The sequence below is a fragment of the Gadus macrocephalus genome, chromosome 7 (assembly GCF_031168955.1).
Source record: "Gadus macrocephalus chromosome 7, ASM3116895v1".
NCBI lineage: Eukaryota > Metazoa > Chordata > Actinopteri > Gadiformes > Gadidae > Gadus > Gadus macrocephalus.
In genome coordinates, this window is record NC_082388.1 from 19,852,296 (window position 1) to 19,879,460 (window position 27,165).

General features: G+C 43.3%; 1 protein-coding gene across 1 annotated transcript; it reads left to right on the forward strand.

The window, feature by feature from the left end:
* Nucleotides 1–864: 864 nt before the first annotated feature.
* LOC132461396 (uncharacterized) lies at nt 865–26,995 on the forward strand. Its single transcript, XM_060056486.1, has 30 exons — nt 865–1,022; nt 2,268–2,521; nt 2,992–3,259; nt 3,425–3,596; nt 4,374–4,529; nt 5,446–5,575; nt 5,766–5,902; nt 6,468–6,627; nt 7,265–7,368; nt 7,640–7,720; nt 11,785–11,960; nt 12,365–12,603; nt 13,258–13,406; nt 13,922–14,050; nt 14,165–14,326; nt 14,497–14,620; nt 14,739–14,872; nt 15,029–15,188; nt 15,324–15,427; nt 15,726–15,827; nt 22,892–23,067; nt 23,442–23,692; nt 23,977–24,125; nt 24,646–24,774; nt 24,882–25,060; nt 25,363–25,487; nt 25,606–25,739; nt 25,933–26,092; nt 26,226–26,329; nt 26,640–26,995. Exons 1-30 carry the CDS (start codon nt 897–899, stop codon nt 26,744–26,746), a joined length of 4,581 nt encoding a protein of 1,526 aa, XP_059912469.1. The 5' UTR covers nt 865–896; the 3' UTR covers nt 26,747–26,995.
* Nucleotides 26,996–27,165: the final 170 nt, after the last annotated feature.

The window sequence follows — 27,165 nt, forward strand, 5'->3', positions numbered from 1 at the left end:
CAGGATTGGTTTTGTTTTGTTATGGAATTTATTGGCATCTATAAAGTATTTTGTGGCAGGTTCAGCAAAGACGGCACTTACTTAAACATTTCAATAACAACCCTTTTGTTTACCAATGATACACCTCAACATTGTGACAACATCACTTTAATGAACAATAAACATTTTGATTCATCAACTAAATCTTATTTTTGCTATGTTTGCATATCAACAAATGCTGCAGCCAATACAACTTCTCTAAAAGGCCAAGAACTTCTAGTCCTACAGAGGGGTCTTGTGTGTCTTCAGGTTACGACTTGTAGTGCGGTTCCACTACGGAACAGCACCTTGTTATTATGTTTCAGAGATATGTCTTGAGTATGCAAATCCATGACTTATAACACACATTACCAGATGGAGAGGTGGAAGCAGGTGTTTGGAGCTGCCTTTTTATTGCACGGATACACACACGCACACACACACACACACACACATATGCACATACTCACACACAATAATGAAAAAATCTCATTCACAAACATAAACACACATATACTCAGACACAAAACACTGAAATCATGCACGCATTTACACACACACACACACACACACATATGAAACGACACAAAGAAACAGACACACACACACACTCACACACACACAGACACACACAAAATCATAAGAAAACACACAACGTCATACACAAACAGACACAGATATACACCCACACACAATCATACACAAACTAACACACACACACACACACGCACACACACACACACACACACACAAACAGAGGCACATAGACATAATTAACGGTGTGCTTCAGGGGTATTCGCAGTACCTTAACGCACAGACACAGACCCAGCCGTACATCCAGAGACGGAGACCTCCTTGTGGGGACGTGCCTTGAAGAGATGGGGACACTCTGGCTGGGACTGCTGGTTCTCCTGGTGCCCAGCCAGCTCCACAGCCTTCCCCTGCTGAATACAGAGCGGCCTGGCCCACCTGCCCCATCGCAGGACGAGGTGATGTTTGCAAAGGTATTTATGATGGATGGATGATGGGTTAAGGATAGGACCCCAGGGAGTAGCAAGGATGAGCGACTCGTCCGTACTTTGATTTTGTTGTGGCGGTATTCTAAATGAATGCAAAGTCTTCCCGGGACAATGTTGCTGTGTTTTTTTTTCATGCAAGTGATGGTTTTGACGCAATGATGCCTTAGTTGTATGTTGGCCCAGTTCAAGTGGAATAGTTCTGGTGACATGCATAGGTGCCGGCTCTTTACTGTATATTTGGTGTATTGTTCAAACTGATTGTTCCTTTTTTACCCATAGTACTAGAAAGTTATTCCATCGATATAATATTCATGTTTTGTGGGTAAAATGTTTTTTTTGTTGCCCTACTTTCACCAGTTAACAGAGAAAATGGATTTAAGGGTACCTCTCCAGCCCTCGCTCAGGTGTGCGAAGCACAAGTGAAGGGCAGAGTCGAAATCTATTTTTAATAAGGAAGTGGGTTTGAATCATCCTTAAATAACATTTCTTTGACGTAAATACTTTATATGAAATCTTAGCAGGTCGGGAGAATCATAGGTAGAATATTGTATTATTGTAAGAAGCCTTGGACAACATCTTCTGCTGTATAACATAAAAATCATCCCTTTTTCATGCATTAAAGATCAGAGATCAGAGTTCAGAGGTTAGCTGCATCAATGGTTGTGATTAATGCATGTTGCATTCGGGAACTAAATAGACTTTGTTTGTTGTTCCGACCACCTCAAAATAGTCAAAATCCACATCAAAATCTGCTGTATGGACTACATGTGTACCTTTTTCTATCGTCACAACGTCAATACTATAGTAACTATACTAGTCTTCTTCGGCACCGTATGTCGATGACACCTACAATTACAAAGCATGAGTATACCCATTACTAAGGCTTTATTAAAGGTTTAGGGCAATGTGTGGAAAGTTTTTCTGGCTGTTGTCGCTTTCCGCTCTGTGTGTGCGTGTGTTTCTGTATGCGTTGGTGCATGTGTCACAGGTATATTTTTTTTACCAGGTAGCCTGACAGTGCAAACACGAGCAGTGACTACTGTGTTGTCAAACAAAGGACTTTTATTTTTAGCCCTGGATTAATTAATATTTGACAGGACTGTTCTTCCCTGGCTAGGGGGATGACTTTGCAAAAAAAACAAAAACGTTTTGAATCGTACAAAACACCAATAAAAAGAGTAAAAAAAAAAGAGGGTCTCCCTTTTCTCTTTTGTTGTCCCTTCTTTCCAGAGATACTTAGAGAAGTTCTATGGCTACGGGCCGTCCCGGTCGGACCGGCAGAGGAGGGGGGCAGTCAGCCCCGCCACGGCTGATGACCGGCTCTGCGCGGCGGTGAAGCAGATGCAGCGGTACTTCGGCCTTCCCGACAACGGCCGGCTGACGCCCGACACGCTGGCGCTCATGCGGAAGCCTCGGTGTGGCTTGTCCGACGTGGAGCCCTTCCACAACACGTGGCGCTGGAAGAGGAGTACGCTGAGCTACAGGTTTTTACCAGGGGCTTTATTCCCCCATACAGCAGCGGCCATCTTGGTTATGCTAGCTGAATGCGCTATTTTGCATTCAGTCCCCTCCCACCAAGCTAGCTAGATGGAACTCAAACTGGCCACTAGGTGAATGAAGTGGTCCACCCTAACGTCAACGAATCGTCACTGTGAGCCTGTACTGTAAAGGGTCAATTATGATTCCACCGTTATGGTTCCACGTGGTCGTGAACTCGTTTTGGTTCTGCGTGGGGTTTCAGTGAACGGACCAAACACAGGCCTTGCTGCTGCATCGCCTCTATGCAAGGTTAACATTTTTGGGAGGCGCACGTCAGGCCCTTGTGGGGGATGCAAGGAAGGTCCACAAGGAAGTAATGGGGCGGAAAACCATGTAGAACCATAATTGAGCCTTAAGTTCTGAGCAGGCCAATGAATTATTTTCATGTTTCTTAGTAATGGCGTTGTCATCCCAGAATCTCTAGCTACGGCCCGACTGCCAGCGTCTCCGCTAAAGTCCACCGAGCCTTCCGGAGGGCGTGGAGGTTGTGGGCGGAGGTGACACCCGTCCGCGTCCGAAGGAGGAGCCGGAGGGATGCTGACATCGTCATCTCCTTCCACCACGGAGGCGAGGGCCCCTGTGGCTTCCACAGATACCAAAGAAGATCTAAGGCGCTGATTATGGTTTCATGTCGACCACGCAAACTCTTCGACGCAGTCCTGAACCTGTTTTGGTTCTGCGTCGGGTTTTAGTGAGCGGACCAATCACAGGTTCCAATTTTTTCGGAGGCGCACGTCAGGCCCTCGTGGGGGACGCAAGGAGGGTCCGCAAGGACATATTTGGTCTATAAATCCACTTTTGTTCCGTCGACGTGAAGCCATAACTAGCCCTTCAGTAACGCCACTTGACTTTGCATTCGTTGTCAATATCTGTTTTCATGTGCTGTTCCCACAGATCATCAGGATGGTTCTCCGTTCGATGGCAAGGGGGGAGCCTTGGCTCACGCCTTCCTGCCTGGCGATGACCTTGGTGGGGATGTTCACTTTGATGAAGAGGAGGACTGGAGCTTCAACTCCACAGGTACTCGTTGCCACAGGCCTTGGGGGGAAAAATGTGTTTTAAATCAATTTGACAGGCTTAATGAGGATGGATATCATTGCACAGCCAAGGGATTGTTGATCGATGGAGTGTGTGTGTGAATGTATTTGTGAGTGTGTGTTTGTTTGTGTGTTTGTGGGCATGGATGCCTTGGTGTGTGTGTGTTTCTGTACGTGTGTGCATGTGTCCCTTTATGTCGGGTCTGAACCATGTGTGCATGTGTGTACGGATAAGTGTGGTTCATATTTATATTGGACTTTTACATCTCTAATCCACATAAGTCGATTCATCAGAAATTCCAAGCAAAAAAACCGAATATCTGTACACAAACTACACATGCATTGTGAATCATGCATAGATGTTTGATCTTGTGTGTGTGTGTGTGTGTGTGTGTGTGTGTGTGTGTGTGTGTGTGTGTGTGTGTGTGTGTGTGTGTGTGTGTGTGTGTGTGTGTGGTTGTGTGTGTGTGTGGTTGTATGTGTGTGTGTGTGTGTGTGTGTGTGTGTGGTTGTGTGTGTGTGTGTGTGGTTGTGTGTGTGTGTGTGGTTGTGTATGTGTGTGTGTGTGTGTGTGTGTGTGTGTGTATGTGTGTGTGTGTGTGTGTGTGTGTGTGTGTGTGTGTGTGTGTGTGTGTGTGTGTGTGTGTGTGTGTGTGTGTGTGTGTGTGTGTGTGTGGCTGTGTGTGTGTGGTTGTGTGTGTGTGTGTGTGTGTGTGTGTGTGTGTGTGGTTGTGTGTGTGTGTGTGTGGCACTCTGTTAGGCTTCAACCTCTTTGCGGTGGCAGTGCATGAGTTTGGCCACGCCCTGGGCCTGCCTCACGCCATGGACCCCGGGGCGGTGATGTACCCGACGTACAGCTTCCTGCCGGACTTACGGCTAGCCCACCATGATGTCCAGGCGGCCCAGCGCATGTACGGTGGGTCAGGAAATACCACGCACAACCCGTTCTCAATGCACCACGTTTCCATAACACAAAATTATGACTTTTTTTTTAATGTAGGGACATTACAGGTAAAATGAGGAACAAAAATGACAATTTAGCAATATATATAAAATGCTGATGAAAAAAACTTTTTTTCATCAGCATTTTACTTTTTTAAGTTGCTTAACAAACCTTACTTAACATAGCCTGGCACCGCCCACCTACCTACTTCCGCTCAATTTTCATTTCACTTCAGTACTAGGTCTGGGTCTGCTTAATATGAATGCGTTCCAGGGAAACTAGATTTCTGGCGGTCCAATCAGCGAACAGAGGGAGTGGCTGAGAACAATGACGTCTAGGTCGCGCGCCAGTTTCAGTTGTAGTCAGAGGAAGAAAATGGAGAAGGATACGAGAGAAGCTATTCGGTCTGTTGTGGGATCGCTGCCGAAAATCGATCAATTAAAGCCGGAGCAAGAACAAGCTTTGCAGAGTTTTGTTGGTGGCCATGATGTTGTGGCGCTTCTCCCCACCGGGTTCGGGAAAAGTTTCATTTTCCAGCTGGCTCCGTTAGTTGTGAAGGAGCCGGTCCCGTCGCATGACATACGTCACAACCAAACGCCATGCGATTGGTTATGGCAGATCCAGAGTGGCACTGGGCAGATCCAATCATTTTAAAACTTCTACAGACACCCGCCTCCAAGTGAGTGAACGTTTGTCAAATGAGCAGTTCCAGACCTTCTGTACAAATGAAATGAAGTACGATGGTCTGGCAGGACCAGGCTATACTTAACATTGTCTGCAATAAAAAAAGGAGAACAGATGTAGTGTGTTCAATCTCACCACCAGTCCTTCAAAACCTCTTCCTCTCCTTCCTTTACTCTCCTCTTCCCCCCCCCCCCCCCCCCCCCAGGCATCAATCCGAAGTATGCTTCCCTCTTCTACAAGAGGCCCCCTCCTCGGACACCTGACAAGTGTGACCCAAATTTGTCGTTTGATGCGGTCACAGAACTCCAGCAGGAGATCGTGTTTTTCAAAGACAGGTATGCACCGCGACGACAACGCAAAGTTCACCTGTGTCAACCCATGATCTACGGGAGCAGGCGACAACATTTCACTGGATGTCTGCCAAAATTCCTTCCTCAAAGTAATGACCATCCGATCACAGTCAAAATAACGGCAACCCATTCGTTAAAGCAACATGTAAAAGCCCATGGCCTGTCTGTCTTAAAGATTCATGTGGCGTAAGTATCCGACATCTGATGAGATCGGGATCAGTCTGATCCGTGGCTTGTGGCCCGATGCTGTACCACATAACATGGACGCCGCCTATGAGAATGTGGAGATGAACCAACTCTTGTTTTTCAAAGGTATGCTTAATCTCTTTCAAGTTGATTCATTTTTTATAGTGCCACCGAGATTAATACTTGGTCGCAATATTTCTCTATGTCATGAGTGTGTGTGTGTGTGTTTGTGTGTGTGTGTCTGCCTGCTGGTGTCTGTATGTGTGTGTGTGTGTGTGTGTCAACGCCTGCGTGTGTGTGTGTGTCTACGCCTCTGTGTGTGTGTGTGTCTACGCCTGTGTGTGTGTGTGTCTACGCCTCTATGTTTGTTTGGTTGTATTTGAGTGTGTGTGTGTGTGCGTGTCTGCACCTCTGTGTGTGTGCGTGTGTGTTTCCATGCCTGTGTGTGTGTATGTGTCTGCCTGCGTGTGTGTGTGCGTGTGTGTGTGTGTGTGTGTGTGTGTCCATGCCTGTGTGTGTGTATGTGTCTGCCTGTGTATGTGTGTGTGTGTGTGTGTGTGTGTGTGTGTGTGTGTGTGTGTGTGTGTGTGTGTGTCCATGCATGTGTGTGTGTGTATGTGTCTGCCTGTGTGTGTGTGTGTGTGTGTGTGTGTGTGTGTGTGTGTGTGTGTGTGTGTGTGTGTGTCTAAAGGTAGTCAGTACTGGGCGATCAGACAGTTAAATCTGATGGCAGGGTTCCCCAGCAACATCTCAGACCTGGGCTTCCCTCCCAGAGTGCAGGCTGTAGACGCTGCCCTTCACTTCCGCTTCGCACACCTCACCGTCTTCTTCACTGGCACTGAGTGCTGGAGGTACCCCCAAATCAATTTTGTATATTTACAAAAATTTACCAGAGGCTGTTTTTCCAAAGTTTTTTTGTAGTTTTACAGTAATTCCATATATATGTCCTTAAAGAGCAGGTATGTGTTTGGCATCTTGCTTAAGGAGGCCTTCTAGTTCGGCTGCACGCAATTGGGTTTCGAACCCAGAACCTTTTGCCTGGCGGACAGACACCCTTGGCAACAGACTATCCTGACCTGGTTCAACCATTCAACACTGCTCGGTTTTGACCTATATATAGGCTACACTAATTGCTAGGCTCAGGGGTCCTCCAGTCTTAATCTGAAGTGTCTGTCCGCATGGCCAAACAGGCTGAGGCCAGACAGGCTATGTAAAAGGGTGGGTGAATGGGTGAATGAAAGACAATGATGTCATTCTCCCCGGTGACTGATTAACACTGCTTTATACTTGATGTTGACTGATGTTGTAGATAAGGCAAGACAAGTGTTTCTTTGTATATACTACATACCAATTAGTCATCTCAACGAGATAATGAATATCAATGTCTGTGGCTCATATAATGATTATGGGTTGTGTATCTTGAATAAGATGTGTCAGAGCGAGTTGGGAAGGATTTACAATCAGCATGTACCTCTGCTTGTATTCCAGGTACGACGAGCAGCAGAAGACAATGGAGGAGGGGTCCCCAGCGCCAATAGACCAGCAATGGCCGGGCGTTCCCTCTCACCTCGATGCAGCTATTTTTTATAAGGGTACAGTATGTAATGTTTTGATTTATCACAATCAAACCCAACACTTTATGTAGGAGTTATTGTCTTGATTTGTGCATTTATTATGTATCCACTCTATGGTAGTGAGGTATGGATACCTTACCACCAGTCTGGACGTTTACAAAGACAATCACATCCAAACCCTGCCTCTGATTTGCCCTCCATTTGATCATGTGGGTGTGAGAGTTATACCAAACACACCAACCATAACTAAATACTACTTTGCGTGATGTGTACCCATCATTCCACACAGGTTTCGTATACTTCTTCAAAGGAGGTTTCCAGTACAAGTACGACCCTGAGGTGAAATATGTCATCTCCAGAAGGCCGGCTGGTCATATGCTGGGATGCAGTGGGGTCCCTGAGTGACACGCTGATGAAGGGAGGCATGGCTTGATTGTTCATCGCTCGTAATGCCCTGATGATTATTATTTAGTTCATTTAGTTTAGTTTAGTTTATTTATTTTGATCACATATTACACATCATTGCATACTCGCATAAGTTAGAAACACAAAAAATGTATGCATTGACATTGCTTAAAAGTACTGACCGAAATGCTTCAATTTTATATTTGTTAAGCATCTTCTTTTTCAGTATTTTTTTTAAGTCTTTGTTTGTTACCGTGTTACACATTTTTATTTCTTCCTCTCAGGCATTCCACATGTTTACTCCTTCATTTAAGTGTGTTTGAGTTTATATATAATGTATTGGTAGGTTCAAGATACTCTGCTCTGTTAATGATTCAAATTGCCCTCTTTGGTAGAATAAAAATAGGGTTTGTATGTTTTGTATGTGTTTCTCCAGAATTCCATTCATGATGATGAAGATGAGTGTGTGTGTTTGTATGTTTGGCACGGCGGTGGATGTGCTTCCTTGCGAGAGTGTGTGTGTGTATGTCAGTTTATGTGCGTGTTTTTGTGTGTGTGTGTAAATAAATGTAAATGGACTGCATTTATATAGCGCTTTTCTAACCATTGGCCACCCAAAGCGCTTTACAATATTGCCTCACATTCACCATTCACGCACACACCCATGGCAGAGTCAACCATGCAAGGCGACAGCCAGCTCGTCAGGAGCTAACAGTCAGGGTTAGGTGCCTTGCTCAAGGACACCTCGACACTCAACTACGAACCAACAACCTTCAGGTTACCAGCCAACCCGCTCTACCTCCTGAGCTACTGCCGCCCCGGTGTATGTGTGTGGGTGTGTGTGTGTGGGCCTGTGTGTGTTTGTGTGTGTGTTTCTGTCTGTGGGCTCCGTTGTTTAAAGGAAGAACCACAGAGAGAAGGGGTTAGAATGATTAGATTACACTGTACTCAACCTCTAGTTGTAATTGAACCGATAGCAATAATGTGGAAACCCCAGTCGATAATGTAACAAATTTCTGAGGCCATAATATAATAACATTTTGCCTATAATTTTATAAGATTTAACATTTGTTCACCCCAAATGACTCTTGAAAGCAGTGCCAACATTTTAATATTTTTCAACCATTCAGCGAACAAAAGTCAACAGGCTGATTATCATTTAGGGGGCCACTCAATGATATGCAGAAGCGTCATCAACACGCCCACTGAAGTTCTGTGAGAAATACAGACTTTCTAATCCTCATTCACATATAAGGTAATTTACATTTCCTACGGAGAAAATACTACCTCAGGGGTAGGATTTATTCAGGAGATTTTCTGGGTATAAATGTAAGGATATGTTGTTCACACATACGTCCCATCTGGAGAATATCAGGACTTTCACGTGTGTCTGAAACCAGCTACTGTGTGAGCATTTGATTACATTATCAATTTATGTTAACAGGGGTAATTGTTCAATGGGAAGTGTAGTATACTATGCATGCAAATCAATTATTACATAGCTTTTACTGCTGAAAAGTGCATAGACATAAAATGAAAATATAAATGGTTAGTTGAAAATATAATCATCATTGAGATTAAACATATCTTCCAGTGTCCTGGCCAAAACAGGCAGAAGTAGCCTACTGTCACACATAGCATACACACTAGCATAAGAAGAAAAAAATAACTTAAACAGTCCGCAGGGGGGAGGGGGGATATTAATATCGCAAGACATTTGGGGAGGCTCAAGGAAGAGGGTAATGCGCTTTGTGTGCGCTTTCGTGCGTGTGCGCTTTCGTGCATGTGTCGCTGCCTTTGTCTTGACATTCGTTGTGTGCGCGTGCGTTGACGTAGTTTACACTAATGAATCAGACAGGGAAGTTGTGAAAACGATGACATTATATTGGCACATATGACTGGGTTGTCACTACGCCATCTGTTTTTAATGCTGTCAATGAGAAATGGGAAAATCATTGAACAATCATCCAGCGGTTTTCAAAGTGGGGCACTAGTACCCCTCGGGGTACCTGGATGGGTCTAGGGGATACTCAAAATAAATCTGTGATTTTCCTTCACAAACAGTCTTGTGGCTGACAGAAGTCTCAGTACTAAAAATAAATGTATGCAGCCCAGTGTAACCAAACTCCCCTGACACTTATCCAATGCGGGAAACTCACCCATTGAAAGATCTACACACCGTGCTTTTGGTCGTTAATGAACGCCATGAGAACAGAGATGTTTGTCTCAAAGTCTTGACATTCGTTGTGTGTCTTTGTCTTGACATTCGTTGTGTGCGCGTGCGTTGACGTAGTTTACACTAATGAATCAGACAGGGAAGTTGTGAAAACGATGACATTATATTGGCACATATGACTGGGTTGTCACTACGCCATCTGTTTTTAATGCTGTCAATGAGAAATGGGAAAATCATTGAACAATCATCCAGCGGTTTTCAAAGTGGGGCACTAGTACCCCTCGGGGTACCTGGATGGGTCTAGGGGATACTCAAAATAAATCTGTGATTTTCCTTCACAAACAGTCTTGTGGCTGACAGAAGTCTCAGTACTAAAAATAAATGTATGCAGCCCAGTGTAACCAAACTCCCCTGACACTTATCCAATGCGGGAAACTCACCCATTGAAAGATCTACACACCGTGCTTTTGGTCGTTAATGAACGCCATGAGAACAGAGATGTTTGTCTCAAAGTCGGGAGTCAGAAACGTTAGGTTAGTTAAGAAGCTACACATTTATTATTTTTTTAATTAAACCTGTCAATTAATTAACAAGAGCTAATCCACTAATGACCACCAATGGCAACAATGTCTATGTTCGTCTTTATATTTTATGTATATATGTTGATATGTAATGTATGCGTGTCCATTTTTTTTTTGCAGCAGAATTAAGAACAAAAACATTTCAGTGAGCTGTCTGTGAAGCTGGGAGAACTCGTTGGGATGGGATAGGTCACAAGGGGTACATTACTGATAAAAGTTTGGGAACGACTGGATACGACAATTCCATATGAGAAAACAGTTTTCCATTGGTATAGAAAAGACTGCTTCCATTAAAGCATTCAGGAAACATGTATGTGCCATTCAAAATTGTAATTATGTAATGTTTCTATATTGTATGCTATGTTATAAAAATTAAATATATTACTATAGTATTTCAATGTGTTACTTTACTATTTTACAATATCCATACAACTAATCCCGTTGACAGGCCTCTAAAGAGTTGTAATGCAGGACATATGGGATTAATTACAATTTATTTGGGCGTGAATCTTGTTACTATTCCCCCTTCCTTAGTATTGCTCTGTATGTGCTGGAGTTGGACGTAATACCTGTGCTACCTGTGGGGAGAGTGGCAGCATGTCTACGGGCCGTCTTCCCGGCAATGATGGTAGCCTGAGGCTGCAGGGGACAGCCACCCAGAATCACCACTCGGGAGGGTAAGCAGGGAAAGGGCTTTGCAAAAAGATATATGGGGTAAAGAAAAACAATAGCAAACAAAGGCAACTTAACATTACAATACATACGTCATTCATTAAAGGTCCCTCATCCATAGCATCACTTAATGTATTAATGTAAATAATGTTTTACATCACTTTTCCATCACTTTTATGTCACATGACACCTTCACATGCTAATTGTACAATATGCCGTTAAATATGTTGTTTGTCAGTGAAAATGTGGAAATATTGGCTACACAAAAAAATCATTTGTTCTCTGCATATCGGCATCGCTGCATTGCACTTTTTAAGTCCATAAGTCACTCAATACCTTCGTTTTGACCAGCCCCATGACATAACCATTCAGATGTCCTTAAAGAGCAAAATATATGACAATTGAATCATTAATTGATCAAACATTCCTAAATAACGCAACATATATGAACTCCTTTGTGTCAGTATGTTTGCAGATTTTATTTTTCCTTCTCCTTAGCCTAGCCCCTGCTAGTTCCTCCATCCTACGGTGTGTTTCCTCATCCAGTGACTCACTTTGGCTTGTTATTCAACACATCAGGGCCCGGCCGTGAAGGTATATAATGCCTGCCTGCGGTGCTCCCAACTCACAACTTAAGTCCTTCACGGCAAAACAGCATGCGCTCTTTGAACCTGTGCATCTTCCTGAGCTTGACAGCGGCAGTGGTTTACTCCCTGCCCCTAGACAGAGAACAACCGCCACAACAAATCACCCATAAAGATGAAGAATTTGCAGAGGTAAGTCCTTCTTACTTTTTATTTAGGCTTTGCTTTGTAATCTCTTAGTTGTTACACGTGGTATTGGTATTCACCAATTATCTTTTGAGGAAATAACTGCTAACAGACAATGCTCTCTGTACATTTTAAAGGGTGAATAACTTTGAATTGGTTGTTGTTTGTCATGCATGTATACATATAAACAACCATTGTATTTTAAAGCTAATATTTAACAATCAATGCATCATCCTAAACAGCACAAAGTCTACAAATCATGAAGAAAATGGTCCTCAATGTCTGATCATTGTTCCTGTTCCTTCCACCCTCTCTCTCTCTCTCTCTCTCTCTCTCTCTCTCTCTCTCTCTCTCTCTCTCTCTCTCTCTCTCTCTCTCTCTCTCTCTCTCTCTCTCTCTCTCTCTCACAGATCTACCTCAAGAGCTTCTTCAACCTCACCAAATCTTTTGGTCGCCAGGGGGTCAACCCCATGGTCGAGAAGCTCAGGGACATGCAGCGCTTCTTTGGCCTGAATATCACTGGCTCAGTGGACGCTGACACCATGCAGATGATGAAGAAGGCCCGCTGCGGGGTCCCCGACACCCAAGTTGCCAGCTTCTCCACTTTCGCGGGGAACCTTAAGTGGCAAACAACGGCCCTCACCTACAGGTAACAGGCACCAGAATACATGCCATTGGGTGGATTCTGTTAAAACGTTTTATAATAATGTGAGTGCATACATTCTTAGCATGGTAGACCCCAGTGGGAATTGAGAACCTAACCCTGGCAGCATTCATAAGAGTGTGGCTAGACAGGACCACCACCTTGTTTCTATCTGTGTCAGGGGGTCTTGGTGATGTATTGTAGTTTGCTTCACTCCTGTGGTTTGTGTGTGTGTGTGTGTGTGTGTGTGTGTGTGTGTGTGTGTGTGTGTGTGTGTGTGTGTGTGTGTGTGTGTGTGTGTGTCTGGGTGTGTGTGTGTGTGTGTGTGTGTGTGTGTGTGTGCGTGCAGGGCCGTCGTAAAGGGGTGAAAGGTGATGACGATTCTAGGGGCCCACAGCCCAGGGGGGGCCCACAAAAAATAAATAAATAAATAAAATAAAATAAAATGAACTACCGGCCCATAGTACTAGGGCCCCCCCGTCCCCGTCCCCCCGTCAACAATTTAGCGCAGGGGGGCCCATCAGTACCTCTTGTATAGGGGCCCAGGACTTGGTGCAACGGCCTTGTGTGCGTGTGTCTGTGGGGGTTTGTTGGTCTTGAGATGAGGGCGCCTCAGAGTTATTTCTGATCAAACTTCCATGTATCTTTTTGCCTTCACAGGATTCTGAACTACACTCCGGACATGACCCGGGCAGAGGTAGACGATTCTGTGGAAAAAGCGTTGAATGTTTGGGCCAGGGTCACTCCCCTGACGTTTCGAAGGATGGAGCGCGGTACCGCTGACATCATGATCTCCTTCGCGAGCCGATGTAAGTGTTGACGCCAGACTTGAGACTAACCCAACATTGTAAGATTCAACGTATGTGCCCTCTGGCTTTCTCGGGAATTAATGTCTGGTCAAACTATTCAAGAAAGAAAACCAACAAAATACAGACCAACAGCAAACCATATTGAAACCATATACAGTATAAGTATAATACTAATATATAATATATTAGGTAAAATCTAATCTTATCAAATAATAATATAGCAATAGAATACAATATAATGAATAGTGCAAAAAGTGAGCTGCCAAATTTGACTGAAATAGGCAGATAAATAGCTTATAGCATCACTGACATTCTTATGTTCACTGCGCCTCCAAAAACAAAAACAGAATAACCAATCCACTGCTGGCAGGCCAGCAGTTGAATGAGGATGTTCTTGCCAAGTTGCACGTTGGATGTTGGGGAGATTCATCACAGGACTTCATCATCTCCCTTATTGTGCCATCTCTGTGTTTGGTCTACCTGACATTAAAGTGTTTTTGACGTTGTGCCGACAGCGCATGGTGATGACTACCCCTTCGACGGCCCCCAGGGCACCCTCGCCCACGCCTTCGCCCCGTCCACGGGGATCGGCGGCGACGCCCACTTTGATGAAGACGAGGATTTCACCTACCGTTCAACAAGTGGTGAGTTCGGCGCACGGAGAATCACTGGAATATGAACCATTACGCGTTGATAAACAGCACATATCAATTTTGTGGGGCTCTCATGTTTCATGTTTGTGTTTGTGTATTTTTCAGGTTATGTTCTTTTCCTGGTTGCGGCCCATGAGTTTGGACATTCCCTGGGCTTGGGCCACTCCAGGGACCCCGGTGCGCTCATGTACCCAAATTACATCTACAAGAACCCCGACACGTTTCAGCTGCCCCGTGACGATGTCAACGGAATCCAGTCCCTCTATGGTCAGTGGAAGGATTAACTTTATTTTAGTGCTACTTGTTTGCTAGGATCGCTTACCTACCTGTAAATCTCAACAAAAAAAGATTTACAGGTAAAGAAATAATGTTTAAGAATGTCTCGGCGTCCTGTTTATTCCTCGACTGATGATTTTGGTTGGACCATGTCCATCCAGATCCTAACGGCAACGTGACCCCAAATAAACCCACACCACCCACAACCCCCAACTCCTGCGACGCAACCATGGTCCTCGACGCTGTGAGCACCCTGAGGGGCGAGATGCTCTTCTTCAAGGGCAGGTAGAGACCCTTCAAAACACGATAACCCTACACTACAATGACCTTTCATGGATTTATGATCTGTCGAATTCTCATTCACTGTTTGATTGTCGTTGTTGTTGTTGTTGTTGTATTGCAGTTTCTTCTGGCGTAAGCACCCCCAGAACCGCAGGGCCCAGCAGTCCCTCATCTCCAGCTTCTGGCCCAACGCCCCCGAAAAAGTCGATGCTGCTTTCGAGAGCCACCAGACTGACCAGGTCTATCTTTTCAAAGGTACAAGCTCCAGCAGCACAGCAATGATCTGCTGTTGTTTAGCAGAAAAATGGTAGAATGGGCAGCTTGTTTTAAAGCGCAGTGTTAAACAGAAAATATCTGCGGGAGAAAACTTTAATACGTGCTAATCCTGGTTCTTTCCCCGTGTCCCTCCAGGTCGTCAAGTCTGGGCCTTCTCCGGGTATGATCTGGTGAGCGGCTTTCCCAGGAATATCGATTATTTCGGTCTGCCTAGGAACGTAAACAAAATCAATGCTGCCTTGTATAATACCGATACGCGCAGGACCCTGTTCTTTGTGGGCGACCAGTACTATAGGTAAGAAAACTAACAAAAAACAATCACAACTACACTACTGTCGACTGATAACTGACTCAAGCAAAGGGGTCGATCGTTTCTGTCCACGCCATTTTACGTGCCTTGAGTCACAGTTTCACTCTTGTGTTTCCACAGTTATGATGAGGCAAGACGAACGATGGACGCAGGATTCCCCAAGTCAATCGAAACCCTCCTCCCAGGACACACCAGCAAGGTGACGGCTGGATTCCAGTACAGAGGTGAGTGATGACGTGATGCCAATGGTTGTTAAAATAATGTTAACAGTTACATGTTATATCACTAGACCCTTGAACTAGTTTTCTATCTAAACATATATTAGGAAACTTTCTAACTACAGCCGTCACTGTTTTCAACTAAATTGATTAGATCAATTGAGCTGTTTTGGTTTTCTTGCACTCTTATTCGTTAAAATTATTTTGAATGAAAATAACAATGCGGTTACATTGTGCCAGGTTTAACATGTTCCTCCATCGTACCACCTGCAAACCCACTAAAGCTGTGTTCTTCTCCCCTCAGGTTTCACCTACATTTACAGCGGGTCCAACATGCTTGAGTGCAGCCTGAGGACCGGAAGGCTGTTCCGTGTCCTGAAAAACGATTACTTCCTGCCATGCGCTAACTAGAAGAATCTGACCTCATATTGTGTTTTAACTACCAATGGCAGTCGCAGTGAACAAACCAGTGTTACATTTCTTTATAATATATTTTACAAAGATCTATTCATTTTGTAGAAAATGTTTTTTACTTACGAAAATGTTTATTTTTTTATAAACCTGATTTTTCAATCCTAATTAATTTGTACTATGTATCGACCAAAGATTAATTGAAACAATAAAGACCTTTGAATGTTATATCTTGTTTGTTATTTGTTTTTTAAAGTTTCCATCAACAAGTGATGTTGCAAATGGAGATACTGAGTAGGGATATCAAAAATACTTTTTTTTTGCTCCGTAGGCCAGACGTCTCATTTAAAAATGTTTATTCGGTCTTCGGTCCGGTGTGGGTACCAGATTGACTCGGCTGCCAGATCGACTCGGGGTCCTGCGCTTACAGATGACGTATCGACACTTGACGTATCGACACAAGCCAACGGACAAAACCCGGAACGGTTGTTTATAAAAGGGGCTCAATCATGGACATAAAAAGAAGGCTTTATCCGTTTTGGTTTTGATTTCATTGAACGCAGCCCGTTCTTTCGCACAAACAAAGCCATTGGAAACACGTCTAAAAGCCCTGATGAATGCATATGTAACCCAGTTCCTGTTAGGAACTCTTATTCTTAAAGGAGCATTTCACCGGTGGAGGCATGAATATGTATTGAAATTGGTTCCTATATGTAGTCGAATAATAAAATAAAATTCTAATTTGGTGCCGTCTTGACCGAGAAAAGGCAGACTGTGACTTTTTGGCGCTTGTGGATTGAAGACAACAACTCCCACCATGCACCACGATGCACAGCTTCGCTGGCCACTCCCGCTGATCTAGATCTCCGCCTATCGGACACCTCGCTGTTCCATCTACCAAGCTGATACCGCAAGACTGCTTGAAAATCATTTCACACAACATTTCTATTGAGGAGGGGTATTAGTTGGTGAACTCAGTGAATTACCGTATTTTCCGCACTATAAGACGCACTTCGTAAAGACTATAAGGCGCACTTCGTAAAGACGGAGTCATTTCGAAACCGCATCGAGCTGTAGAAACGCTGTAGTAAATATTCAAGGCGCTGGTTCTCCACAGAAAAAAGTGGAGCGCATCAAGCCTGCGCGCTGTATACAAACATTCAGTCACGAGGAGATTCAACCTTTTAAATTGAGCAGAAATACTTTTTAATGTACAGTTAGTATTTACATTTATCAAGGGGCTTTATTTAAAGCAACAAAAAGAATACAAATAAAAAATTCAACGCAACTGCCATCAAGCGTTTCAGACGTCCACACGAATCCTAAGACGAAACCGCATAGGTCCGGATAGATTTGAAACCACCTCCGAGGGTGGTTTTGGAATTGTGCGGTTTCGGGCACCGGATTCGCGGGCCCCGTCTGACGGCCGAACGGACAAGACTTATGCGGTTTCACCAAAAAATCGGCTTTGTGTGGACGGGGCCTTAGAAGGCGAACACACGTTCACCAAGACGGGGAGACAGCGCCGGGCGACTTACGCCACTATCTGCCAATGGATCGTGGATGCCTGGGCTGATATAACAGTCTCAACTGTGGTCCAAGCTTTCACGAAGGCAGGAATAATCACTGAACTGCCAGGCAACAGCAGCGACACTGACTCGGATAATGACGAGAGGGAGCCGTACTCGCCCAACTGTTCAATTCGGACACTGAAGAAGAAGAACTCGAGGGATTCGTGGACGGGGAATGAACTGAAAAAGTGAGCTTTACGTGTTAAACGTAACTGAACAATGTTGAGTTATGCACTAACGTTTGAATTTGCGGTATCAGACTGTGTTTCTTTTACGTGTTTACAACTGAACAAGGCTGGGAGATATTGTTAATATGCACATTAATGTTTGAACATCGTTACCATGGGAGTGAACGGAGTTGTCAGAACGCTTAATAAAGTTTGACTTTATCTGACTGTTTTGTTGACATTCCCTTTAGCACAGCTTCATCTAGTCGATGCATAACGCAACCCCAGTCAAACGTTTGACTGCAGTATCTTCTATTCTATGCGCCTTATAATCTGGTGCGCCCTATATATGAAAACAGTTCTAAAATAGGCCATTCATTGAAGGTGCGCCTTATAATCCGGTGCGCCTTATAGTGCGGAAAATACGGTAGTCCTCGTTTGTATTTCTTTCGAAATGGTGAACTTTTGCATGGTGCCATCTTCTATGTCAGATCCAGTACCCTCCGCCATTGTACTTCAGTTTTATCAACAGCCTCTGTTAGCTTAGCTTCAGACGCTGTGGATGTTAGGTTCTGCTGGTGAAGTCCCACCCACTGGCACTGCTCTAATAGGTCTGTAGCGTCAGTGGGTCCCACCCCCTAGAGGGGGGTGGGACTAGTGGTTGTAGTCTTACGAGAATCATCCCCTCTTACACTTCCTATTTTCTTGTACGCAAAAATCGTCATATTGCGTCATTGTAAACAGGAAGTGTTGGAGATTGATACGGATCTCTCCAGTCTCTCCAGAAAATAAGGGAATGATGCTCGACCATTCAAAAATATGAGTGGGTTTCTAACGATACAAAGCTTAAGTGAAATGGTTGAAGTTGCCGTTTAAGGAGGAGAACGGAAGTGTCTGCGTGTGGGTTGCTGTTTTTACCCTCTGTTGGGAGCGCTGGAAATAAAGTGGATCGTTCAGTGAATGGAGTTAACCGATTCTTCTTTTATATATTACCCAAGTATAGGCAACAAAAAAATGTATACATTAGATTATTCATAGATTAGAAAACAAAAGGAGATCGTTAATACTTGGGAATAACATGGGAATGAATGAAACACGCATGCGCATTTAAAAGACAGCGTTTACAGGAAGTGCGTCATTATTGCGCATCTAGGATCCCTTCACTTTTATATTTGTTAAGCATATTATTTTTCAGTCTTTTTTTTTGTCTTTGTACCGTGTTACACATTTTAATTTCTTCGTCTAAGGCATTCCACATGTTAACTCCTTAATTTAAGTGCATTTGAGTTTATAAATAATGTATTGGTTGGTTCAAGATATTCTGCTCTGTTAATGATTCTAATTGCCCTCTTTTGTAGAATAAAAATAGGGTTTGTAACTGTTTCAGGCCCAGTTCCACAACAGAAGCCTTGGTGTGCATCTGAGATTACAGGGGGTGCCCCAGTACTATACTAAAACCAGCTACCCAGCGTCAGTTCAGACTTCACTTTTTACACAGGCCTTTCTACCAGTAGATAGACAAGCACTTCTAGGTAGTTCTACTGACATGTTGGGAGAAAATCATTTACTGTGCTTAAAAGATAGTATCACACCATGTCTTGTGGGACACATTTAGTGATTAACCTGAATGGGTTCACTTAAGTGAGCCTAAACCTACCTGGTTTGATCTGTTTTATCTAGTGTCACCCAATTTCTTCCCTAAAGATCTCTGATTGCATTGTTCCATTTCATCACTACATTGGTCCCACCTGATTGTGTTGACCTGCTCGATTTAGCAATGCAGCTCAGGGTTCACTCACTTTTGCACATACAAAAGTTGGCAACTAATTAACAATTGATTTTCGAAGAAGTTCGATGTCACTGCCTTGTGCGCCATAAATATACTATATACAAACATGGGTGCGCGTATGTTGCCCACGACGCCGGCCGCCGGCCGTGGCGCAGTTCACGCGCACCTGCATAATAACGATCTTATCGGTTTAGTGAACAAAATAAATGCAGCAAACAACGGTATTTAATGGAAATTGTCACAAGTTTAATTACAATTTGTTCTGTGAGAAAGTATTTTATTATTTTTTATCATATTTATAAATGAAAAGTTCAACTTTCAATTGAGGATGCAATTTTGGGGGGGGTGCAATGCATGCTTATGCACCCCCGTAGAACCGGGCCTGAACGGTTTTGTATGTGTTTCCCCAGATTTCCATTTCTGATGATGAAGATGTGTGTGGGTGTTTGGCAAGGTGGTTGATGTGCTTGCTTCTGTGTGTGTGTGTGTGTGTGTGTGTGTGTGTGTGTGTGTGTGTGTGTGTGTGTGTGTGTGTGTGTGTGTGTGTGTGTGTGTGTGTGTGTGTGTGTGTGTGTGTGTGTGTGTGTGCAGGGCCGCGCTGGCCGTTTCGGTGCCCTAGGTGACTCGACATTAAGTTGTTTAAAGGAAGTGATGAACCACACAGGGAAGTGGTTCATTACAATATATTGTTATTTTGCCATTCATAATCTTTATAATGTAATGTTTGCATTTTATGTTATAAAAATATATTACTATAGTTCTATTTCAATGTGTTAAAATATTTTGCAATATCCATATCAACTAATCCTGTGGACCATAACCCAGGCCTATAAAAGGTTGTAATGCATGTAATCTGGGATCCATTACAATTTGGGCAATGAATCTTGTTACTGTTGCACAATATTAATACAGCTCTATATATGTGCTGAAGTTGGACATAATACCGTGGCTGCCTGTGGGGCGAGTTGCAGCATGTCTACGGGCCGTCTTCCCAGAAATGATGCTAGCCTGAGGCTGCAGGGGAAAGCCACCCAGAATCACCATTCGGGGGAGTAAGAAGGAAAAGGGCTTGTCAACTAAAAAAATGGAGGCAAAGGAAAAACAAAAACAAAGGAAACTTAACCCTCATAGGATGTTCGTTTTTTTGTTACACAGGAGGTGCTGCTGGGTCTGGTGGACCCATTGCATTTTAGGCCTTTTAATTCAACATAATCTAACTTTTTTTTAAATACTCACCAAATGGTTACTTCAACCCAATTGCAAGTAATATAAACAACACATATGTTAAATTTGTTCCCTTTGCCTTTGTTAACTTACTAACTTAAACTTTCAACTTTCATCATAGGGCTGTCATCCAAAGCATCACTTGTATTCCTTCATTGTATTCCCGCATAAGTCACTCAATAACCTCATTTATGACAAGCCACATAACATATTTAAGCGTATAAACACAATATATGTGTGTGTGTGTGTGTGTGTGTGTGTGTGTGTGTGTGTGTGTGTGTGTGTGTGTGTGTGTGTGTGTGTGTGTGTGTGTGTGTGTGTGTGTGTGTGTGTGTGTGTGTGTCTGTCTAGTCTTGGCTTGCATAAATCCAGTAATACAAATAGTACCTGTTGCCTGTTGACGTAGTTTAAAGGAAGTAATAAAACAGACAGGGAAGTGGTTAAAACGATTACATAATATTAGCACATATGACTGTGTTGTCACTATGTCATCTGTTTTTAATGTTGTCACAGTGCGTGGGTAAATCATTGAAAAATCGCCCAGCGGTTGTCAAAGTTGGGTATTAGTACTCCTCGGGGTACCTGGATGGGTCTAGGGGGTACTCGAAATTAATCTGTGATTTTCCTTCACAAACAGTCTCGTGGCTGACAGAAGTCTCAGCACCAAAAATAAATGTATGCAGCCCAGTGTAACCAAAATCCCCTTCCACTTATCCATTGCAGGAAACTCACACATTGAAAGATCTACACACCGTGCTTTTGGTCATTAAGGAACGTTGCCGTGAGAACAGAGATGTTTGTCTCAAAGTCGGGTGTCAGAAACGTTAGGTTAGTTAAGAACCAACACATTTATTAATATTTTTGAAAGCAAGATCCTGGAAAATGTTGGGAGGGACAACCACTACTTTTTGTAACTTTTGGTTGATCCAACGCCTATGACACAAGAACTAATCCACTAATGACCACCAATGGAAACAATGTCTATGTTCACACGCATAGGAAAATATAATCCTGTCAATACATTTTGCCCTACGTAGAATAAGCTTACAATGCTCCCAAATATTGGTTATTCTGTGTTGTCTTTATATTTGATGTATATTTAGGCCTATGTAATGTTTGTACATGCGCGTCCACTTTTTTGTGCAACAGAATTAGGAACAAAAACATTTCAGTGAGAGCTGTCTGTGAAGCTGGGAGAACTCGGTGCGATGGAATCAGGGGGTACATCACTGATCATAGTTTGGGAACCACTGGATCTGACAATTCCATACGAGAAAACCCTTCCATTCAGTTATCCATTGATGTGTACACAAAAGACTGCTTCCATTAAAGCAGTCACGAAACATGTGTGTGCCGTTCAAAATTGTAATAATATAATTTTTCTAAGCTCTATGCTATGTTCTGAATTTTTTTTATATATTACTTTAGTATTTCAATATGTTACTTCAAATGTGTTACATGCATTACAACTCTAAAGAGTTGTAATGCATGTCATCTGGGATTAATTAAAATTTATTTGGGCAATGAATCTTGGTACTATTGTTCAAAATCTCTCAATTTTGCTCTATATGTGCTGGAGTTGTACGTAATAGTTGTGCTACCTGTATGGCAAGTGGCAGCATGTCTACGGGCCGTCTTCCCGGCAATGATGGTAGCCTGAGGCTGCAGGGGACAGCCACCCAGAATCACCACTCGGGAGGGTAAGCAGGAAAAGGGCTTTGCAAAAAGATATATGGGGTAAAGAAAAACAATAGCAAACAAAGGCAACTTAACATTACAACCATACATCCATAGCATCACTAATTATGTTAACAATGTTTTATCACTTTAACATCACTTTTATATCACATGACACTTGCACATGCTAATTGTACAATATGCAGTTTATGATACCAATGTATAACCAGTTAATTTAATTTTAATAAAAAAATCTTACATTTTCTTCTGCATCGCTGCATTGCACACTATAAGCCCATAAGTCAATCAATAACTTCATTTTTGACCAGCCACATAACATAACCAATATCCAATCATATAAAAAAAAGATATAACAATTGAATCATGTTTAGAATACCGGACAATATTTTGAATTGTCAAACATTCCTAAATAATGCAACATATAGCATGTGTGTCATATGTTACCGTAACCCACGCAAATAAGTCTCTCCTTTGTATCAGTCTGTTTTGGGAATGTCCTTCTCCTTAGCCTGGCCCCTCCTACTTCCTCCACCATACGGTGTGTTTCCTCATCCAGTGACTCACTTTGGCTTGTTACTCAACACATCAGGGCCCGGCCGTGAAGGTATATAATGCCTGCCTGCGGTGCTCCCAACTCACAACTTAAGTCCTTCACGGCAAAACAACATGCGCTCTTTGAACCTGTGCATCTTCCTGAGCTTGACGGCGGCAGTGGTTTACTCCCTGCCCCTAGACAGAGAACAACCGCCACAACAAATCACCCATAAAGATGAAGAATTTGCAGAGGTAAGTCCTTCTTATGTTTTACTTTGGCTTAGCTGTGTATACTCTTAATTTTTACACGTGGTATTGGTATTCACCAATTATCTTTTGAGGAAAAAATTGCTTACAGACAATGCTTTCTTTCAATTTTAAAGGGTGAATAACTTTGAATTGGTTCTTGTTTTGCATTCATATATACATGATTAACAATCAATACATCATCCTAAACAGCCCATAAGTCTATAAATCCTAAGAAAATGTTCCTCAATGTCTGATCATTGTTTCACTATCTCCCACCAACCTTCTGCGCTCTCTCTCTCTCTCTCTCTGTCTCTCTCTCTCTCTCTCTCTCTCTCTCTCTCTCTCTCTCTCTCTCTCTCTCTCTCTCTCTCCAACAGAGCTACCTCAAGAGCTTCTTCAACCTCACCAAAGAGCATACGACGTCTTTTGGTCGCCGGGGGGTCAACCCCATGGTCGAGAAGCTCAGGGACATGCAGCGCTTCTTTGGCCTGAGTATCACTGGCACTGTGGACGCTGACACCATGCAGATGATGAAGAAGGCCCGCTGCGGGGTCCCCGACACCCAAGTCGCCCGCTTCTCTACTTTCGGGGGGGACCAAAAGTGGCGAACAACGGCCCTCACCTACAGGTAACAGGCACCAGAATACATGCCATTGGGTGGATTCTGTTAAAACGCTTTCTAATATTGTGTCTTCACACAGACACAGACACATTATGTCAGTGCATACATTCTTAGCATGGTTGATCTCAGCAGGAATTGAACCCCCTAACCCTGGCAGCGCTCATAAGAGTGTCGCAAGAAAGGACTACCACCTTGTTTCTATCTGTGTGTTGGGGGTCTGGGGGTCTTGGGATAAGTGCGCCTGGGAATGATGTCCGATCAAACATCTACTTCTCTTTTTACCCTCACAGGATTCTGAACTACACTCCGGACATGACCCGGGCAGAGGTAGACGAGTCCGTGGAAAAAGCGTTGAATGTGTGGGCCAGGGTCACTCCCCTGACGTTTCGAAGGATCGAGCGTGGTACCGCTGACATCATGATCTCTTTTGGGAGAGGATGTAAGTGTTGACACCGGACTAGAGACTAACCAAACATTGTTAGATTCAACGTATGTGCCCTCTGGCTTTCTTGGGAATTTATGTCAGGTCAAACTATTCAAGAAAGAGAACAAAATATGGACCAACAACAAACCATATCGAAACCATATATAGTATTAATATATTACTAATATATAATATATGATGTAATATCTAATCTTATCAAATAATAATATAGCAATGCAATACTACAACATAATAAATAGTGCAAAAAGTGAGCTGCGAAATTTTACTGAAATAGGCTGATAAATAGCTTATAGCATCATTAGGCTGACTGTCTTATTTCCACTGCCTCCCAAAACAAAACACAACAACCAATCCACTGCTGGTAGGCCAGCAGTTGAATGAGGATGTTCTTGTCAAGTTGCACGTTGAAAGGATGTTGGGGAGATTCATCACAGGACTTCATCATCTCCCTTATTGTGCCATCTCTGTGTTTGGTGTACCTGACATTAAAGTGTTTTTGACGTTGTGCCGACAGCGCATGGTGATTACTACCCCTTCGACGGCCCCCAGGGCACCCTCGCCCACGCCTTCGCCCCGTCCACGGGGATCGGCGGCGACGCCCACTTTGATGAAGACGAGGATTTCACCTACCGCTCAACAAGAGGTGAGTTTGGTGTACGGAGAATCGGTGGAATATGAACCATTACCAAACAGCACATATCAATATAGCGGGGCTCTCATGTTTCATGTTTGTGTTTGTGTATTTTTCAGGTTATGTTCTTTTCCTGGTTGCGGCCCATGAGTTTGGACATTCCCTGGGCTTGGGCCACTCCAGGGACCCCGGTGCGCTCATGTACCCAAATTACATCTACAAGAACCCCGACACGTTTCAGCTGCCCCGTGACGATGTCAACGGAATCCAGTCCCTCTATGGTCAGTGGAAGGATTACTGACTTTATTATACTTTATTTTAGTGCTTGCTTGCTAGGATAGCTTACCCTACCTGTAATCCCAAACAAAAAGCTATCTAATGTAAGGAATAATGTTTAAGAATGTAGGTTATATTGATGCTGGAAGGGTTCGAAGACAGTTAAAGGCCAAAATGTTGGATGGCGGCGGGTGTTGTATCGTTGCAGTCTGTCTTAAGTGATGGAGATGCATTTCCAACCAATCACAGTTATCGGGATTTGTCTGAGAACAGGTCTCGGAAACAATTGTATTCCTCGACTGATGATTTTGGTTGGACCATGTCCATCCAGGTCCTAACGTGACCCCAATTGAAACCACACCACCCACAACCCCCAACTCCTGCGACGCAACCATGGTCCTCGACGCTGTGAGCACCCTGAGGGGCGAGATGCTCTTCTTCAAGGGCAGGTAGAGACCCTTCAAAACACGATAACCCTACACTACAATGACCTTTCATGGATTTATGATCTGTCGAATTCTCATTCACTGTTTGATTGTCGTTGTTGTTGTTGTTGTTGTATTGCAGTTTCTTCTGGCGTAAGCACCTCCAGAACCGCAGGGCCCAGCAGTCCCTCATCTCCAGCTTCTGGCCCAACGCCCCCGAAAAGGTCGATGCTGCTTTCGAGAGCCGCCAGACTGACCGAGTCTATCTATTCCAAGGTACAAGCTCCAGCAGCACAGCAATGATCTGCTGTTGTTTAGCACGTTTTTAAAAGGTTTTACGAAAAATGGCAGAACGGGCATAATGTTTCATAGCACTTCAAAAGAAAGCACAGTGTTACACAGAAAACATCTTTGCGGGAGAAAACTTTGCATACATGCTAATCCTGGTTCTTTCCCCGTGTCCCTCCAGGTCGTCAGGTCTGGGCCTTCTCCGGGTATGATCTGGTGAGCGGCTTTCCTAGGAATATCGACTATTTCGGTCTGCCTAGGAACGTAAACAAAATCAATGCTGCCTTGTACGATACCCATACGCGCAGGACCTTGTTCTTTGTGGGCGACCAGTACTATAGGTAAGAAAACTACCAAAAAACAATCACAACTACACTACTGTCGACTGATAACTGACTCAAGCAATGGGGTCGATCATTTCCATCCGTGCCATTATACGAGACTTGAATCAGTTTCACTCTTGTGTTTCCACAGTTATGATGAGGCAAGACGAACGATGGACGCAGGATTCCCCAAGTCAATAGAAACCCTCCTCCCAGGACACACCAGCAAGGTGACGGCTGGATTCCAGTACAGAGGTGAGTGATGACGTGATGCCAATGGTTGTTAAAATAATGTTAACAGTTACATGTTATATCACTAGACCCTTGAACTAGACCCCCGCTTGAAAAGTTGTTGATCTAAACATATATTAGGAAACTTTTTAACTACAGCCGTCACTGTTTTCAACTAAATTGATTAGATCAATTGAGCCGTTTTGGTTTTCTTGCACTCTTATTCGTTGAAATTGTTTTGAATGAAATAACAATGCAGTTACATTGTTCCAGGTTTAACATGTTCCTCCATCGTACTTGCAAACCCACTAACGCTGTGTTCTTCTCCCCTCAGGTTACACCTACATTTACAGCGGGTCCAACATGCTTGAGTACAGCCTGAGGACCGGAAGGCTGTTCCGTGTCCTGAAAAACAATTACTTCCTGCCATGCGCTAACTAGAAGAATCTGACCTCATATTGTGTTTTAACAACCAATGGCAGTCGCAGTGAACAAACCAGTGTACATTTCTTAGTAATATATTTTACAAAGATCTATTCATTTTGTAGCAGATGTTTGTAGGCCTACATATGTTTTTTTATTCATTAAAACATTTATTTTTTAATAAACATGATTTTTCAATCCTAATTTATTTGTACTATGTTTCGACAAAAGATTAATTTAAACAATAAAGACATTTGAATGTAAAAACTTGGTTGTTATTTGTTTTTCAAAGTTTATATCAACAAGTGATGTGCAAATAGGGATACTGGTTGGGATATCAAATCTCTTAATGCTGCTATAGGAAAGGATTTTAAAGAGAGAGAGAATAAATTATCAAAGGGAGCAAGATTTTGAAACCAAACAATCAAAAAGATGTC

Coding starts and splice junctions, on each gene's coding strand:
- LOC132461396 (XM_060056486.1), top strand. CDS start 897: ATGGGGACACTCTGGCTGGGACTGCTGGTTCTCCTGGTGCCCAGCCAG. Junction 2,522..2,991: donor AGGAGTACGCTGAGCTACAG/GTTTTTACCAGG, acceptor TTGTCATCCCAG/AATCTCTAGCTACGGCCCGA. Junction 23,068..23,441: donor AAGATGAAGAATTTGCAGAG/GTAAGTCCTTCT, acceptor TCTCTCCAACAG/AGCTACCTCAAGAGCTTCTT.